This window comes from Penicillium paradoxum (genome assembly GCF_028828445.1).
Source record: "Penicillium paradoxum strain IBT 22861 chromosome Unknown utg000006l_segment0_segment0, whole genome shotgun sequence".
Taxonomy (NCBI): domain Eukaryota; kingdom Fungi; phylum Ascomycota; class Eurotiomycetes; order Eurotiales; family Aspergillaceae; genus Penicillium; species Penicillium paradoxum.
Genome location: NW_026643184.1, coordinates 192877 through 210147, shown reverse-complemented (window position 1 = coordinate 210147; position 17271 = coordinate 192877). Strand labels below are relative to the sequence as shown.

The following is a 17271-nucleotide window of genomic DNA, read 5'->3' as shown; positions in this document are numbered from 1 at the left end:
CATCGTTCCATGGGTCTAAAGCAGGCAATTAAAAGTGTTTGACTATCGTGGTGTGGAGCTACCTGCATGTATGAGATAAATTGAAGATTCACATCGCCTACCAGTACACCACGGACAAGAAATTTCAGGGTCATATTCAATTATGGCGAAAGTAGCCACTGATCTGCCAAGAGTTCTCTTGCGGGACTTCTTTCCTCTGCCGGCACTGAAGCATTTTGCGCATGAAAACAAGAAAGAGCTGTTGCTGTTCACCTTGCAGGTTTCCACCCCGCTGCTGCAAGGTGGTTGATGAAATGGGAGCCGCTCCCTTCCAATTGGCTTGAATTGCGTGATTAGTGCTAGGATGTGTAAAGAGGGTGTTAGAGATAGCGTACCGTCTGAATCAAAGAACGTTTTGGCATAGTCGTTGTTCAGTAGCATCTCTTTGGGTGATGGTCCAAGAATCGCCATCATCTCAGCGATGTGAGGGGCGTTCCAGTGTTCCTTGTTTGAATCCCTAGCATAGAATAGATGCCCCTGTTGGAAAAGATCCCATGTCTGGAGGAGTTAGTTGCATTATTGAGAGATGGGGTTGAGTGGCCTGCTTACGACAACCGCGAGATTCCAAATATCAACCTTTTCATCTCAAGTCGTACGTAGTACAACTTCTGGAGCTTGGTATATGTATGGTTGAATGTCCCCATTACGATATGCAGACCCAAAACGAGCTTGGCCAAAGTCCCATAAAACAGGTCGGCCGTGCTTGTTCGTCTTCTTGAGTTCGCGAGATGCATAGATCACCCGATCGCCAACAACCTTTCGGGGACTAGGATTGGATTTCTCTGCTTGCTCAAACTCTGCTAATACTGACTCATCCTCAATACCAAGCATGGTATTCCTTTCCTGTATGTCTAAGAAGAGCGTGTTAGGAAGGAAACACCACCTGCGAAAGACGCCCGGGTGCTAAGGTGCCGTCATGCCGGTATGGACAATGCCAGCCTCTGTATGGAGGTGGTCAAGAGCGAGTAGGAGATGGATAAAAGTCAGCTTTACTGCTTTTTTGGACAGTATATTGTCTGCGAATCGATTTCGGAGGTCATATAGCCTTATGCCTAGAGGCTGGTGCACAATCACCTGATAACGTGCTTTCGCATCGCCGATCTGAAAGGTGTCAAGCGCTGTGCGAACAAACATGGCACCATCATGGGAGGCTTTGACCGAGTTAATATGATCGTAGATCCCGACTTCTCTTTTTCCTTCGGTTGAGTCTCGTTCAAACACTTTCAATGTGACATATTTGTGCTGTCTACCTTGGTACTCATTGATGAACTTTTGCACTAATTGTGCCATAGCACCGGAAACAAAAAGCAGACGCAAGTTCTCTGCGAAGCCATACCGTCGAGTATCCCCCAAACCCTGGTTTGCCAATGACTTGGTACCTAGACTGAAAGACCTCGCCAATGTTGACAGGATATGAGTTCTCTGCGGTGTATCCTGGATGTGTTTCTTCCTCGAACTTGATATTTAGATCAAGTGGTTGGATATTCGATTGAGTGAGTTGCCGCACAGGGGAAGAAGCTCGCTGGAAGGAAGGACCTGTGAAGAATGAGCGATCCAAAAGCCGGCCTCCTAGGCGAGACATTGGTGACGATCAAGACTAAAATGCCAAATTTCAAGGGAAGATGCCCTTCTCAAGGAACACACACCCCCTCGGGTCTGTTCTGCTGGGATCATGTGATCAACGTCATCATTCGCACCTATTATTCACACATAATAACTGACTATCAGAGGTAATAGTACACCGAGCTCAGTTGTGAGCGCCTGCGGACATGTTATCTATTGTCCAGACATCTCAAATTGAGCGCCGTTGGGAGATACTAGGTCAAGTACAACGGTGTGTCAACCAACGTACCTAAATACCCACTGCAGGCATCGCCCTCATCGCCCTACATAAAAAGCGGTGCTATACGAGCCGATCTGAAGATCGATTGTCTATCTTTGGGAACTTCCGGAGGCCAGAACTCTTTAGACCCCCGAGTCAGGTCACTCGTGTACAAAATCAGTCGTGACGTCGAAACGGGACTCGATAACTCATTTGGGAAACGATATACCGCACTCTCCACAACTCACACAATGTTGTTCAACCGCACTATTGCCACCAGAGAACAAGCACTTGCCAGTGAATAGAAGTTGGATAGCAATCTGCTATGATATAAAAGGGGGTCTTCTCTCACTGTTGTAGCCCACGACTTTGCTTTCACCTACTGGATACTTGATCTCGATCTCATGATGTCAGAGCTCACTCGTACTCTGCCTGCTTCCTGGTATTGCAGCCAGCCGTTGTATCAAATGGAGCGGCGGGCTGTCTTTCTCAAAGTATGCTATACAGTCTTTGGCGTTTGGTTGAATGGGACTAAAACATGTCATAGTCCTGGTACTTACTCGGCCCAGTCACCCGATTCCAAGTTGTGGGCGAGCATGTAGCCTATGAAGTTGCACAGCAGCCTGTCTCTGCCGTTCGCACCTCGGGGGAGACATTAAACCCTGTTGCCGAGGAGCTGGAGGTGGTGTGCAAGAAGACGGTATATTGACTTCCAATAGATTATGGGTTTGATTCTAATCACGGTGTATAGGGTAAAACGCTGCGCAGCCATCTCACGCCAACCGGGCTTCTCTTCTCCACTATATGCGACGATGCTCCTAGCTTCCATGAGTTCTTCCCAGAGCTCGAGGAGCTACTTGACAAAGTCGACTTTACTAAGCTGCCACATCGCCACAGCATCAAGTATGAAGGCCGATTCAACTGGAAAACCATGTAAATCGAACTTTTCCTCACTGGCCATTGTGCGATCACTGATCTTCGTTTCAGGGTCGATGGATATCAAGAATGTCTCCACTGCCAGTACACCCACCCGTCCTTCTCGGCCTACTATCCGCCGACCTTCTACACGGTGCGCAACAAACACAATTTCTCGCAGCACATTGCCGATCCAAAGAAACCAGACGATGGCTTGTTCTTATACTTCTTCCCCAACTGTACATTAAATGTTTATGGCGGTGGTATGTCTTCCTTCAGAGTGTGTCCGACCGCCGATCCGCACGTCACCCGGATGGAATTCGATTATTATCATCTCGAATCCGGAGAGAAGTTTGACCAGTACTTCAAGTTTGTGCGTCAGGTTGCAATGGAAGACTTTGAGCTGTGCGAGAAGGCCCAGAGCAATCTGGCCAAGGGGGTTTATCACGAAGGAATCCTGAACCCGGAGAAGGAAAATGGCGTCTCATGTGAGTTGCGACTGTCTAAGGTAAAACGCCCATTTGGGATCATGTCTAATACCCAGGTATTTCCTAGATTACCAAAGCCGCGTTTTCGATATGGTCTGCGAACAGCACGAGTCTGACAGAGCCGCCAAGTTGGTCGAAGGGACTGGAATAAAGGAGCATGCCGTGCCTTCTTTGGTGCAGATGACAGCGTAGTAGAATTTGATACGAAGATGTACTTCGTGGCCATTGTCTATTGACTTGAGAATGAAATTGGCATTTGGGACATATTCACTGTGCATTTCTTGGTATGGCTTAGTATCTCCATACTAGGTAGCTATATCGTCATCAGCTGCCCAGATGGAAAAGCATACCTTATGCAAGGCTGAGTAGCACACCCGATAATCGTGCCAGCTCACCAACCCCTTTCAGGGATTGATAATTTCCCATTTATAATTTTCACTCAAAAATCAACATCTTTTTCATTTATCTCGCTACCCAAGTATCTAGATACATGCTCCGGTTATTGGGCCATTTAGATACTAAACTAGCTTTATGCTTAGCTTCCTATCCACCAATTGAGTCTGCGGCTCAGCTTCCAAATCCTTAGTATATCTAGCTCTATTCCGGGTATCCTTCTAAGTGTGAACCTCCTACTTTTTCGTATAATACGCTGTTTTATATTTGTAGGCCAAAGCGCTATCTTACTAGCCCCGAAAATCTTCCCTTCGACTACTAAATTTCTTAGCATTTATGGTGGCTACACGAGACTTTTTTTTAAATCTGTGTCACCGAGAGCCACTCCTTGGAGTCCCCGGAGTCTCGGTCCGGTGGTTCAAAAAGCATGGTGATCTTCCATATTACCAGGATACGTATGCGTTTCCTAGCTGCTATAAGAAAGTGAGCAGGATATAGATAACCTTAATAGGCACCTGCAGCTATTGCTACCCTGTCTCGATTGTAATCGGAAGTGATAAGCGACGGTCAGCAGAGTAACACAGAGTCCAGACAGGAAATTCCAACTCAATCAGGTAAACCAGGGAATGACATCATAATGTGACGGATGCTCCCAAACCTTGGAAGTATATGAGGTCTACATGCCAACATCAATTTCAATTTCATCGGTAAACAGCCTGCACTCATCATGGAATCTACCGATACAGTGCTCTTGGTCTCTCCAGGCTCTATCGCCGTCGCCTTGGTGACAATCGCTTTTCTACTTCATCGAGCATGGCCTCGCCTATTTCCACGCAAATCCGATAAAATCATTGAAACTGTTCCAGCTGGACTCTATAACCCTGCGGGCTTAGCTGTGTCCAAGGAGCCCGAGCTTCCAGAGGGATGGTGGACCGGTCAGGAGGTCTTCGAGCTCGAGCGGCGCGCACTCTTTAGCAAAGTAATCGAACCCCGATCCTAAAAGACGAATGAACTTCGTCACTAACGCACAATTTAGACGTGGCTGTATCTCGCTCACAGCACTCAGTTCAAAAAACCTGGTGCATATCAATCATTCGATATTGCCGGGTTCCCGGTTTTTCTCATTCGCGGCAAGGATGACAAGATCCGCGCGTTTCACAACGTTTGTCGGCATAGAGCATACACCATTACCAGGAAGGAGACTGGTGCGTCGACTGTGCTGGGTTGTCGATATCATGGTTGGAGCTATGATACCACTGGTCGACTGGTGAAAGCTCCTCAGTTCGATGACATTCCTGGGTTTGATAAGTCGCGGAATAGTCTCTTTGAGATTCATACACATACCACTGATCAAGGATTGGTGTTTGTGAATCTTGATTCTGGTGAGCCAGCTGCGTTTGACAGTACGATTACATCGTCCGTTGGCCGATTTGCTCGCATTGCTGGGATGGAAGAGAAATCGACTTGGATTACAGGTCAGACTTTGTCTGGGGATTTCAACTGGAAGGTTGGTGGTGAGTTATAATCCCTCAGAGATATTTGAAAACAATGGTTGACACTTTCAAAGCGAATGGTTATCACCCTGATGAATTTCTGAGGGAATTGAATCGCAGAGCGTCTGAAGTCTCTAGACATTCGCTCGCTACGAGGCTTGTCAGGAGTATTATGCAGAAGAGCACTGGAAATGATTGTTCATTATTTCCGACAACACTCCTTTGTTCACTTGAAGATGGGGATTTGACTGTTGCTCTATCCTTCTTTCCTGCCTCTGAGTCGAAGACGCACATGCGCTATGACCTGTTCGCTCGCTCCAGTGTGAGTGAGCCTGAGACACAGAGATTCTCCGATATTTTGCAGAGCACGACCAAGCAACTAGCTGGAGAACTTGAAGTCAAATATCAGTACATCTCGAAGACTCAAAGGTACATATTCCACGCTACGTTATACCATGTTCTTTCAACTGACTCTTTTTCCTTTTTTCTAATAGCTCATCGGGCGAGTCCAACAGCACAGGTATGTTTCCCCAAAATAATCGACTGTGTTCTATCTAAATATGGCCTTAGCCACTCGTGAAATCCTCCGTCGACTGCAGGATCATATGAAACTCGAAAGAATCGAAGGAAGTCAGATCTTCCCAGCCACGCACAAACCAGAAGGAAGCACCTTGTTCCAACAAGCAGACCAGCGTGAGTACTACAGCTCCCAGTTAGTTTATGTGCCATTTTAACCGGCAGTAGTATGCAAGGAACTTGACTGTGCTAGTGGTGGATCGCAGACCGGTACTTCAACAGGTCCACTTGACTGGTAGATTGATTCAGATGGATGGTCCTTGACACAGAACTCGCGTGGGTTCATGTAATAGTTGGGCTTATGGTCAGATATTGAATGGGCTGGGATAAGAGGAAATGCATTAGATGGTTAGGGTATTTGAAACAAATATGAGCATAATGAATTGTTCTGGAAGTGATAACGTACAAATGCACAACAAAACACGAAGAGAAAGACAAAAAGACATATATATAGAGCAAGGAATAATTCACAAGCCTATGGTATACACAGGATCATACAGCAAATTTGACTCTCCTCTCAATCTCAGATCCAACGAACCGATGCCCTCTTCCGCGCGGCCTTGGTGATCATATTGTTCGGATCCCTGACAGGTCCCAAACCAGTCTGTCTGCCTCCACTGCGAACAGTAAGATGATGAGGCCTGTTTCTCCTAATATCCGCCGCCCTCATCTCCGCCGTCATGTCGTTGTTTTGGGTTGTCCCCAGCAAAGGATCGAAGTTGAACATATCAATTGGCTCTTCATTCTCGTTCTGTTCCGCGAGTTTCTGACCAAGAGTAGGGCTTGGTGGATACATGTCATGAGCTGACCCACCTGCCGTGCCGCCGGCTTTCCGAGACTCTGTGCCGATGCTGTGGAGGAGAATGCTCATATCGTTGCTGCGCAAAAATGCGTCGAGTGCTAGACACCATTCGCTTTCTGGCCAGTCGGCGGGAAGTCGGCGGACTAGCGCTTGCATCTTGCGTACTGCGAGAACTTCCATTACACCCTGGCTTGGCTCGTCGATCCGTTCTTCTGCTAGCCTGCGCTTGTGTGAGGCGAGGCCTTCGGCGATTTCCGTGCCAAAGATCCTGCCATATTCGGGTGTGAATAGTTCGTCCGGTAGGTAAGATAGAATAGTGGCGAATATCTCTCCACTGTGTATGTATGAGCTGCGGCCGGCGCAGATCAAGGCATATCCCCGAGGGCCACCTTCTAATCTAGGTAGGCTAGGATCGCTTCTCGAGCAAAGCCACTTGATTGAAGCTGGCTCATCGAAGCAGGCAGCGTACATCAATGGGGTCATGTTCTCGGAGTTTCGGATTCTCGGGTTGAGGACTGAGAACTTTTCAAGGAACTCCATAAACGAGGCACCGGCCGGGTTGAAGGCTGCAGCGATGTGCCAGGATGATTCCAGTCGGCCGCCAGCTTCGTGGTGTTGGCTCTCAACATTGCCGATATTAATTCCGCTCTGATAAAGAGCCTCGGCTACCTCGACAGGTGCAATGGCGCAGAATTCATGCATCACTGCATCGTTGAAGATGGTACGAAGTCGTGCAAATGACGCGAGATTTGCCTCCCTCAGTCTCTTCAGAACAGTCAGAAATTGAGCGAATGCACCCACTCCACCAAGTGAAAGGAGAATGTGGTCCTCGTGGGAATCTCTGATATCCCTGGGTCGGGTCAAATCCGCACAGCTCAGATTGTTCACCATGTATGTCAGTAAATCCATGTTTGGGCCATTCAATCCTGCCTCGATCCAGTTTCTGCCCGACAGGTCATAGCCGGTCAGTGAAACGATCTTCCAATCGACCAAGAATTTCAAGCATTCGGAGCAGTGCACTGCAGCATCATAGGCGGGGTTTACATTGTATGGATGACCGGTACTTTCTCGTGGGAAAGAAATGCAATCTTCTAAGTGCTCCAGTGCTTCGTCGCAATCTTTGTACGATCGGATCATTGACTTCATCTTTCCCATCGTTTCGGGACGTTTGAGCCACTTTTCAACGCTGTGCTTCAGAACCCCATGGGGCTTTAACAGCCCATGTATGGCGTGAATCTTGGCTTCCTCCATATATCGAACCTCCTCAGAGAAGCCAACCAGTCTACCGTAGATAATCTCAAGCAGGGTCTGAGGAAGCTGAACCAGAGGTAAATTGCTGGCCCATTGAGTCCGTTGAGCTGGTGTTTTCTTCTCGAGATCAATGGGCCAGGCAAGTAGACCACCTTTGACATTTCCATTCTGCAATCGGTCGAGGATGATTGCCCAGATGGATGGGGTCCAAGTGTCCATCAATTCTTCGGTGAATCTAGGCATCGTGGGCGGAATTGGTATAGTGGGCTTGTTGAAAACGAGGCGAGAATGTTCCAGGGTAGATACCTGACTCTCACCATACCGATATGTCGTGAGTTTTTATATCAACTTCAAGGAGCATCCATTCTGTGGCAGATGAGGGCTTTCTTCTTTGAATAGGAAGTCCAAAAGAAAATAAAAATAGATTTGGGCGTTGGTATTGGACTTGAAGTGGGTGAGAGCCTTCAAAGGGTCGTCAAAGCAGGACGGTTCTGACATCGCGAACAAAGATATAGAGATCCCAACCTTTTCGGTACAGTGAAAAGCTATAGTATTTTCATATTCATCTATAGTAAAAACTACCATAGCCCCAATCATCATTGGGCTTGGAGAATAATGGGACCATTAAACGCTACATGTAGTTATCGTAGCTACACGCTGCATAACAGCCTCAACCAGATTGGTTTCCCAGGTTGAACTCAATCAAAATTGAGGTGGACTTCCACCGTTCGAGGAATCTCACTGGACAATGAAAGTCTAAATCGTGCATTGTGGAGATTGGGAATGATGAAAGAGAAATGAGGACTCGAATATGGCTTTGAGGAATTCGTTCAAAAAACAAAGCGTCCGAGAACGCAGAAGTAGGGTGGCAGGAACTCATGATTTCCAGATCAGTAGATGATCAACCGTTTCTTCTTTATTCTTATATGGACAAAGGTTTCCAGTCATTGGTTTCACTGGAAATCAATTCCAATTTTTGCTGGAGCGCTCTAGCAGATAGCGCGAAGAGAATCACTTGAGTAAACAAAGGTGAAGATTGAAAAGATGAACACCGGGTACTTTACTCAGACTGCTACAATGAAAGGGTCAATCAAACCAAAGGGCACCCTAGAAAGCTAGGCAAGGTGTTCCTCGGATCGGTGCTCACATTGTGTGGGAGGTCGTCACCCGTGAACCACACCTGAGCAAATGCTGAACGGTATACTTCCAGGCTCTGCAGGCAAATCTAGATCTGAAAGACGCACTTTGTGCACCCATATCTTCTCGGGTTCTATTGTTAGTAGATGTCGTTTTCAACATTGTAACCTCAAACCCGGGTGGCGTAGGGCGATCAGCAACATGCGTGCCATCTGTCAACTGAAGGTGTATTCAGTATAATAGGGGTCCAATCAAGGAGGTTGAAAACTCTGCATTTCTATATCCTGCGAAGGTGTATAGCGGCCAGTGTTCAGTTTCAATTAAAATATGCATTGCTGCCTGAGGATGCCTGAATAATGCCTGAATAATGCCTGAATAATGCCTGATTTCAGACCGCTTTCGCTACCGCTCTATACGGTATATTGTAAATGAGCTATGATATCATCTTAACTAGCCCCTTTAACCTGAAATTGAAGGTATTCACACCATATAAATTTTTAATTTATCTTTTCCTTAGGCGTTAAAGCCGTTCCGACCTAACAATAGGGAATCTAGCGAATCTAAATCCGTTGGAATTTCACGCCCTCCCTAGTCTATTTCCTCCGAAGAGTAGCTTTCGCTGAGGTACGAGTGTATTTGATTTAAAATTAATTGATTAATGATGATAAAGAAATAGATTTTCCTTCGAAGTTCTAAGGTTGAATTCCGAGGGATAGGCGGTATCGATTCTGCTAAGGGAAATATTACTACCCCTTTTCTTCGGCGACCGGTCCCATTCTCTTCCCTTTACGGGATTAGACTCGGTGATCGAGCTTTACCTCGATAGGAGTATAAAGTAGAGCCGATAAAAGATTTATAGTAGTGATAAAGGCGAATAAGGGAGGGTATATAAAGGTAAGAAGAAGAATAAGAGGGCACCTATATTGATGCCTACCTAGAATACCTAGCTAGGTACTCTGTAATGGTAATTCAGGTATGTTAATTTTCTGCTGGACTTAAAAATCAGGCACTAAGGCAGGAACCAGGCCGAAACTCAGATTTTAATTGAAACTGAACACTGGCCGCTATACACCTTCGCAGGTCACTGTATCAATAAAACTAATATTATTTTTATTAAAATTCTGATTACCTATTTGGGTTATCCGCCCCACTTAGATGTTGGTGGGACCTGCGACCTCCCGAGGGTACGTACGGTACGGGAGGTTGCCGACATCTGAACGGGTAAACAGCTCATATATCTATATGTCGTCTAGCAGTATTGTGGACGCATGCCTAGGCCGCCCTACGCCCTACTGAGGAGCGGTCCGAAAAGCTAGAATTCACCTTGGAAGCCTACTCAACTCTTTTCTCTTTTCTCTTTTTTTCCTCTCCTAACTTCATCAGCAGAGATATTCAGTTCATCCATTTGTTTTCTTTCAGATCAGAATGTCCACTTACAAGCCCAGCGAGTTTCCAAGTCCCGCCTCTTCGGGCCCGCCAAGCCCGCGGAAGAGGCGTCGGCTTCTGAGGGAGTCAGAGGACAATGAAGGTGAAATGAGGCTGGAGGAGTTCCTTTATCGCACAGACCCCTTTCGGAGCAACACATTCCACGGGCATGACAACTCAGAAATGAAGACCGAATTTCTCACTGCAGAAGAAAATCCAACACGACATCTTCGGCCTGAGATCGACGCAATCCTCAGTCAACACCGGGTACCCACAGAATCTTTCCACCACACCCTGAAGGCACGAGTTACAGGCAGCTATTTCTTTTTGCTGCGCGTTACGGTGTCAGGTGATGGGTCAGCCTTCATCCGCTTAGGGCCTATCAAAGACAGCCTTGTCAAGCTGCTTCATAAGAATTCCCTTACGAATGTGCACGTCGAGGTTCTCAACGGAGACCACTTCTCTCCACCTCATCTGTATCCCATTGCCTCAACAAGTGCAGTGGTTTCCGCCTTTCACACGCTCAAGCACAGTATTGTGGAAACGATGAGTTCTGCAGTGGGGGAGAACTGGCAAATGATTTGCCCGTTCAACGTCGGTGGCCCTGACATTCGCTCGGCGCGACCTGGAATTGTGATTTTCGTCCAGCCACTACTCATGGCCAACTGGTACGAAATCCGGGCCCGGATCATCGGACAACTTTCATTGAAGGTGTCAGCTCTGCTTGTTGACGTGGAGTTTATGCCGGGAACCCTTAATCTCCTGAAACATGATCCTTCGATCTCATTCAGAGATCGGTTTGATGACAGAGATTGGGTGGCGATGGGTGATTCAATTGGAATCAGCGGTGATCAGAATGCTGGAACTCTGGGCGGTTTTGTTGAACTAAGATATGACGACCGGGCCCATTTTGGGTTTCTAACTAGCTACCATGTTGTGAGACCAACATCACACACTCCCTTCCGCGATGAGGTTGATCGCACTGGAATTTCCGCCAATTTCCCCCCTGACGACCAAAATGCAACCATAATCGAGTCTATCGCCCAGATGGACCGAGACCGTACACTCGCGGATATTCAGCACCACAGAGAAAGCCTCGCATCCCAGAAGGCTCGGATCGAAGAGACCATTGAGCTGCGGCTTCTCGCCGGAGAAGAACCCAGAGAAGCCTCTCGGCAGCGGCTCCAGGACCTCGACGTCGCCGACGCTAGTCTGATCCAGACACAAAATGTTGTGAAGTCTATGCCATACGTTCTCGGCAAAGTCAGATTTGCATCAGGACTATTGGTCCATGGCAAACGGTTCCTTGATTGGGCATTCGTCGAGCTTACAACCGAAGCCCAGCAACGGTACTTCCGCCCGAACATAGTACCTGACATCCCGCGGAAGCAGAGGCCCACGTCGACTAATCTCCTATCTGGTGGATCTGCAACCTTTCTTCCCCGGCCTAACAGCTCTATCACACAGTTTGGTGAACTACAGACTGATGAGTACTACTTCAAGAAAGGTCGTACCACGGAGGTGACTGGGGGCATCTGTAATGGTGCGAAAAGCGTCTGTCAGTGGAAAGGGCGACGATATGAAATCGAAGCCGCTGAAATATCAATGGCAACCCATATCACCGAAGAATATGTTATCACGGGTGTGGATGGTGATTTCCTGGAGGATGGCGATTCTGGCAGCTTCGTGATCTCTGCCGAGAGAGATGTTGCAGGAATACTATTTGCTGATGTGATCCACGAGGGAAACCGCATCGGAGTAGCTTTGAATATGCCAGATGTCGTCGAGTCGATGAAGCTCAGGCTGAATCACTCCGTTTCTCTGCATCTTCCTTGATGGTTCTTTGCTTTTTCCGTCAGAGTATGCTGATAAAAATTCGCTTTAGAAGCCTTTATATAATGATTTGATACTACTATTAAATTTTTAACCTTAGAAATTGGCTTTAGAAGCCTTTATATAATGATTTAATATAACTATTAGTTTTTTAACTAAGGTTAGAAAATTAAGCTTTAAAAGCCTTTATAAAATAACCTTGGGACTTATATTTATTATACCTATATATTTATACAAGTCGATTTGGCCGCATAGTCCGCGGCCTTCGAAGAAGCTCGAGCGGGTATTAGTCAGCGAAAAGGTTCATTTTTTACAACCTGACTTTCCGATGTATAATCTTTAGACTAATATAATATAAATTAATTATTACTAAGCTTACTATACTTCCTTACTTCTTTTAAACTAAGGTACCTTTAAGTGCTAACCTTATCTCTATAAAAAGGGAGATAAGGACTACTTTTATCTTTACTATTAATAAGCTTACTTCTCTATCACTTCTATATACTTAGTATAATAGATAGATAAAGAAGCTAACTCTCGTAGCTCTTTAAGGAGGGGGAAAATGTTACGACCCTCTATTAGAGAGTGCCTTATAGGCTAGATCCCGCCTAGTCCTATGACCTAGGACCCGTGACCTAGTAGGGGTAGCATAACCCCCCGCTAGAGAGTGCATTAGGAAGACTAAGTCCTGCCGGGTCAGGTGACCTAGTCCCGTGACCCGCTAGAGGTCATCTGTATAGAGACTGCTAGGGGAACTTAGCTTTTTAGCGATTAGTTTATGAATATACTAGTACCCTGCTATTCCTTTACTCTAGTTCTATATTACCTGCCAGGACCCGCCAGTACGCCGGTCCTAACACTAACACTCGGGCTTTAATTTACAGGTTATAATCTAATGAAACTTAGGACCTTTTAGGTAAAAATAAGAGATCTAGCGGTACTTATTTTCTATTAGCGGTAGCTAAATAAGATTAAAGTGCACCCTTCTAAACCGTCCGAAAGTGCGTCCGATTAGGCGTCTTAATATCTGCCTTAGTATACGATTAATATAGTAAGTCTAGTATAATACGTCCTTTTTAGTAGACTTTTTTTCTTTATTATCGAAACTAACCCTATCTATTATAGTAGCGAGTCTTATAATACTTTATTGATTACTATAGGTAAATCTTCGGTGCTAGATATCTGATAATACCCTTGATTACTATACTTTCACTAACTTTCTCTTAGTGAAATGGGCTTATTACTATATTTCCTTAGGTTTATCGAAGATCTAGAGGTTATATTAATCCTAAAGGTTGATATAGACGATAGGTCTATTATTAGGGTCTCTAATATAGTTGGTACGCTAGCACTAAGTTCCGCCTTTCTTTTTTAGTATAGAATACGATACTAGGTTTATATAGAAGCTAGGGGAATAGAGAGTATCACTAAGTGTGATCTCTATTCTACCTTTACTAGATACCTACCTACTAATTTAACCTTCCCTTTTCCTAGTACCTTCGTGGTGCTATCTCCCGTTATAAGGTCCGAAATCTAGGGTATAAAGTCGATAAAAAGATCTCTATTATTATAGATATAGGTACTAGATCCTATATTAAGGATCTATCTATCTTTTAAGATAGGTTGTTATCCGTTTTTAGTAATTAAGAGTGTATACTCGCTAGTATAAGGCTTAAGAGTAGTAGTAAAACTTACTTAATTTATAAACTCTTTCTTTTAAGATTACTAAGTTTACTAAGTTTACTAAGTTTACTAAGTTTACTAAGTTTACTAAGTTTACTGATTTTACTAATTTTACTAATTTTGCTAATTTTACTATTCTACCTTCTTTTCTACCTATTTCTTCTAGGTAGGCTCTTCGGCGAGTTTTTACTTAGTTTTCTCTAGGCTTTTAAGGTTAATATATATCCCTTCGGGGCGGTTCTCCTCGTTAAGATATTAGTATATTATAATCTTATAGTTATAGAAGTGGTTATTATATAGGCACTTCCTCTTTTTAAATAGGATCGCCTTTTTAGTTTAGGACTAGGACTAGGACTTTGCTTCTTAGTGTCCCTACTAGGTTAAGAATACCCCTTTTATTAGTGTAGTAGATAAGACTTTTTATACCCCTACTTCTCGATTTATTACGCGGAACGACTCGAGGAGATTACGGGTCTAGTAGACTTTCTTATTTATAATAATCTCTTAATATTTTCCTTACTACTAAATAGGTAGGATCTCTTTAATAGTATATAAGAAGTCCCTATTTATATCTTCGCTATTGATACCGAGGCTAATTACTTACTCCCTTAGGGAATTCTACTATTCTAGCTATTACTCGATATCTTTAGTTAGTTTCTAAGCGGCGAAGTTCTTCTACTTTATTCGGACTTCCTTCTTATATACTCTCGATCGAGAGAAGCGATCTCTTAGGTATACTAATCTATTATACGGTATCTAATAGTCGATAATAGCGGGATAGTAGATAGGGTCTAGGAAGGTATAGAAATATTTATTTATATTAATTAGCCCTTTTACCTCTTTCTCCTATATCGATCGGAATAGTTTAAAGAGATCTATCTAATCTCTCTAATCTCTTTTATCAGATTTAGTCCCTCCGTAGGGGTATTCCGGCACGGTAGGCTCTTTTAGCCTAGCCGGTCTCTCTATTAGGGGGGTATCTAGGTCGCAATGCTCCTAGACTAGCTTTTATATCGTATATAGCTTCACCCGGGCAAACTAGGTGCGCTATTAGGACGAATCCTTTAGTTTTTCGCCCTTCGTAGCGGAGAGAATAGTTGATGCTTCTATTATTGGATGCTAGATAGCCTCGGGGGCTATTATGCAATGTTAGAGGTTGCTGATGCGGCTTTTCAGGGGCTAGTAGTCGCTATATTTGTGAATAGCGGCCTTATTTAGTGCGAACCGGGCTTATAACTGTTAACTGAAGGTGTATTCAGTATAATAGGGGTCTAATCAAGGAGGTTGAAAACTCTGCATTTCTGTATCCACTATTCTAGCGGTCAAATACGACTGTCTGACTAAGATAGGATAAACTATTCTTCCGGTGTGCCGATCTCCTACTCCGATATAATCAGGGACCTGAGCCTCTCGCCGAACCTGCCAAGTCTTTTGCTCTTCAACACGAACAACCGGAAAGAAACATGTTCAACTGTGTGTCTAAGGCGCTAAATTCCTCACAGCCCACTGTGGAGAGAGCACTTGATCCTACGTAGGACTATTCGTAACCTTTCAAGGTTAGCTTGAATGCAGTGATGATCCACCAGTCAGTCGGGATATCTGATCCAGGCAAATTTCCTTGACCACCGTCTGCGCTTTGTTTCGCTCGTATGAGAGCTTTATCTGTTGAAACCTGGCTCGGTTCATGAATTTAGAGGCCCAGATGGTTAGTTTTGTCCCGAGAATTAGGGCTATGAAGGCTGGCCCTTTTATTCCCAGGCACCGTTTCAGTGGTTGCTTTGTGATTGGGAAAGAGCTTTTGCCATCTCTGCCAGATCCGGACCTTTGATCTGAGCCTTGCACCTTGCTGTTGGTGCCCGAGCCACCCGTAATGTCCACTTAAGAAGAAATGAGTGAGTTCAGGAGGAGGTAAATGCATCGCTAGACTGTCCATGTCTCAAGGGAGCTCGCCGAAAATGAACAGAAGAGGGTCATGGGCAGGGAGGTTCTCCAATCTTCTTATCTCCTAGCCAGAATTTAACCTAGGCTTAGATTTGTGGACTAGTTTTCTAGGGCCCCATTGATGTTGTGCCAGTTTGTAAATGTGCTTCAGTGGATGAAGTTCAGTGGTGAAAGCTACTTAAGGGAAGAAGCCATGTAGAGACCTTCCAATTTCGGAACTTGCGGAAGACGGGGTTATCAGGCACGGGATAGTGAAGAAGCATGCAAATGAAACAGAATGTTGAAGGCTTGTTGTAACCCTCTTGATATTGCTGGCATTGATTTACGATTATCTACAATTCAATAGAAAAATGAGCAGTATCAATTAGACCATGTCAATCCTGCTTTGCGGCCCACGCGGCTTTTTCCATCAAACACACAATCACCACTGATCGGGATCAACATCGGCAAGCGTAGTTCCGGCAGCAATCTCATCATACCAAATCTGTCGAGTGCCCTGAGTCCCCTGCATCCCATCATCGTCATACCACCCATTAGCATACAAGCCAACCCGGAACTGGAATGCCCGATCATCCTCAATGGTAGTTTTGATATTGCTCTTGTCCAAGACCAACTCCCCATCAAACCACAACTTGTAATATCCCGTCTCATCCGACTCCCACTTCGCCTCAATCTGAATCAGGTGCCATTCGCCCGCAGTCACAGTGGCGAGGTTGCGGAAGAACACAGTCTTCTGTTTGCAGATAGTACCCTGTTTGACTCGGGAGACGAGCTGATCGCCCTCCAAAAAGACCATGCTGGATGGCATAAAGCCATCGCACTCACTGTCTGAGAAGTCGGCGATGAACTGTGCGATGTTGTAGGATTGTGCCGGGGAGAACTCCCAGTTCTGTTGGAGTCGGAAGGCAAATCCGTACGCGCCTTCGTCGCCCCGCTTGTACACGTCCTTCTTAACCACTTCGGAGTGGTATCGGCCCGTGTAATCGGGGTCATAGACTTGGGTCATCTTTAGAGCAGTGGAGCCCTGGTAGACCACATTGGTCACCTGTTGTACTTTGCCGTTGTGCTCATGGTTGGTGGCGTCCCAGCCTGAGGTGGTTCCCGTGTTGTGGAAGATTTGGGTTGCCTGAGCTGTAAAACTGAGCGCCACTAGTGCGGCGACTGAGGGGAGCTTGGCGAACATCATTGGGAGTGGATACAATTCAGACTGGAAATAGAATAGATGCAGTGGCTGTAGAGCTTCAGAACTCTTTTTTCAGATCTGGGATTGTCGTGGGTTGTGCGGTCTATTATATGACTTTGAACCCGCTCAAAAGGGAGATTGGTCCACATGTTTCGGCATTTGGCTGGATTCCTGTAAAAGGGGATTTACCCAAATGAGAATAGAGGCTATGTACGGCGACAAGCTCCATATTGGCGCCGTGACAATTTAATTGTGGGTCAGTGTCCTGGGTGTATCATCGCAATAGGGTC

General features: G+C 45.4%; 6 protein-coding genes across 6 annotated transcripts; 3 read left to right on the top strand and 3 right to left on the bottom strand.

Moving 5' to 3' along the window:
• Positions 1 to 136: 136 nt before the first annotated feature.
• N7457_006588 (uncharacterized protein) lies at positions 137 to 1621 on the bottom strand (the record flags this gene model as incomplete). Its single annotated transcript, XM_057177632.1, has 6 exons — positions 137 to 318; positions 375 to 537; positions 589 to 623; positions 687 to 942; positions 1114 to 1308; positions 1376 to 1621. 6 exons carry the CDS (start codon positions 1619 to 1621, stop codon positions 137 to 139), a joined length of 1077 nt encoding a protein of 358 aa, XP_057029376.1.
• Positions 1622 to 2268: 647 nt separating this feature from the next.
• On the top strand, positions 2269 to 3456 carry N7457_006587 (aromatic ring-hydroxylating oxygenase subunit alpha; the record flags this gene model as incomplete). Its single annotated transcript, XM_057177631.1, has 5 exons — positions 2269 to 2355; positions 2409 to 2561; positions 2613 to 2794; positions 2849 to 3264; positions 3332 to 3456. The coding sequence occupies 5 exons, from the start codon at positions 2269 to 2271 to the stop codon at positions 3454 to 3456; spliced, it is 963 nt and encodes a 320-aa protein (XP_057029375.1).
• A 928-nt stretch (positions 3457 to 4384) lies between these two features.
• Positions 4385 to 5965, top strand: N7457_006586 (putative iron-sulfur cluster-binding protein; the record flags this gene model as incomplete). Its single annotated transcript, XM_057177630.1, has 6 exons — positions 4385 to 4636; positions 4694 to 5171; positions 5225 to 5579; positions 5645 to 5670; positions 5721 to 5843; positions 5895 to 5965. The coding sequence occupies 6 exons, from the start codon at positions 4385 to 4387 to the stop codon at positions 5963 to 5965; spliced, it is 1305 nt and encodes a 434-aa protein (XP_057029374.1).
• A 284-nt stretch (positions 5966 to 6249) lies between these two features.
• On the bottom strand, positions 6250 to 8022 carry N7457_006585 (uncharacterized protein; the record flags this gene model as incomplete). Its single annotated transcript, XM_057177629.1, has 1 exon — positions 6250 to 8022. One exon carries the CDS (start codon positions 8020 to 8022, stop codon positions 6250 to 6252), a length of 1773 nt encoding a protein of 590 aa, XP_057029373.1.
• Positions 8023 to 10341: 2319 nt separating this feature from the next.
• N7457_006584 (uncharacterized protein) lies at positions 10342 to 12177 on the top strand (the record flags this gene model as incomplete). The annotated part of the gene is made up of 1 exon (XM_057177628.1): positions 10342 to 12177. One exon carries the CDS (start codon positions 10342 to 10344, stop codon positions 12175 to 12177), a length of 1836 nt encoding a protein of 611 aa, XP_057029372.1.
• Positions 12178 to 16219: 4042 nt separating this feature from the next.
• N7457_006583 (polysaccharide lyase) lies at positions 16220 to 16981 on the bottom strand (the record flags this gene model as incomplete). Its single annotated transcript, XM_057177627.1, has 1 exon — positions 16220 to 16981. The coding sequence occupies one exon, from the start codon at positions 16979 to 16981 to the stop codon at positions 16220 to 16222; it is 762 nt and encodes a 253-aa protein (XP_057029371.1).
• Positions 16982 to 17271: the final 290 nt, after the last annotated feature.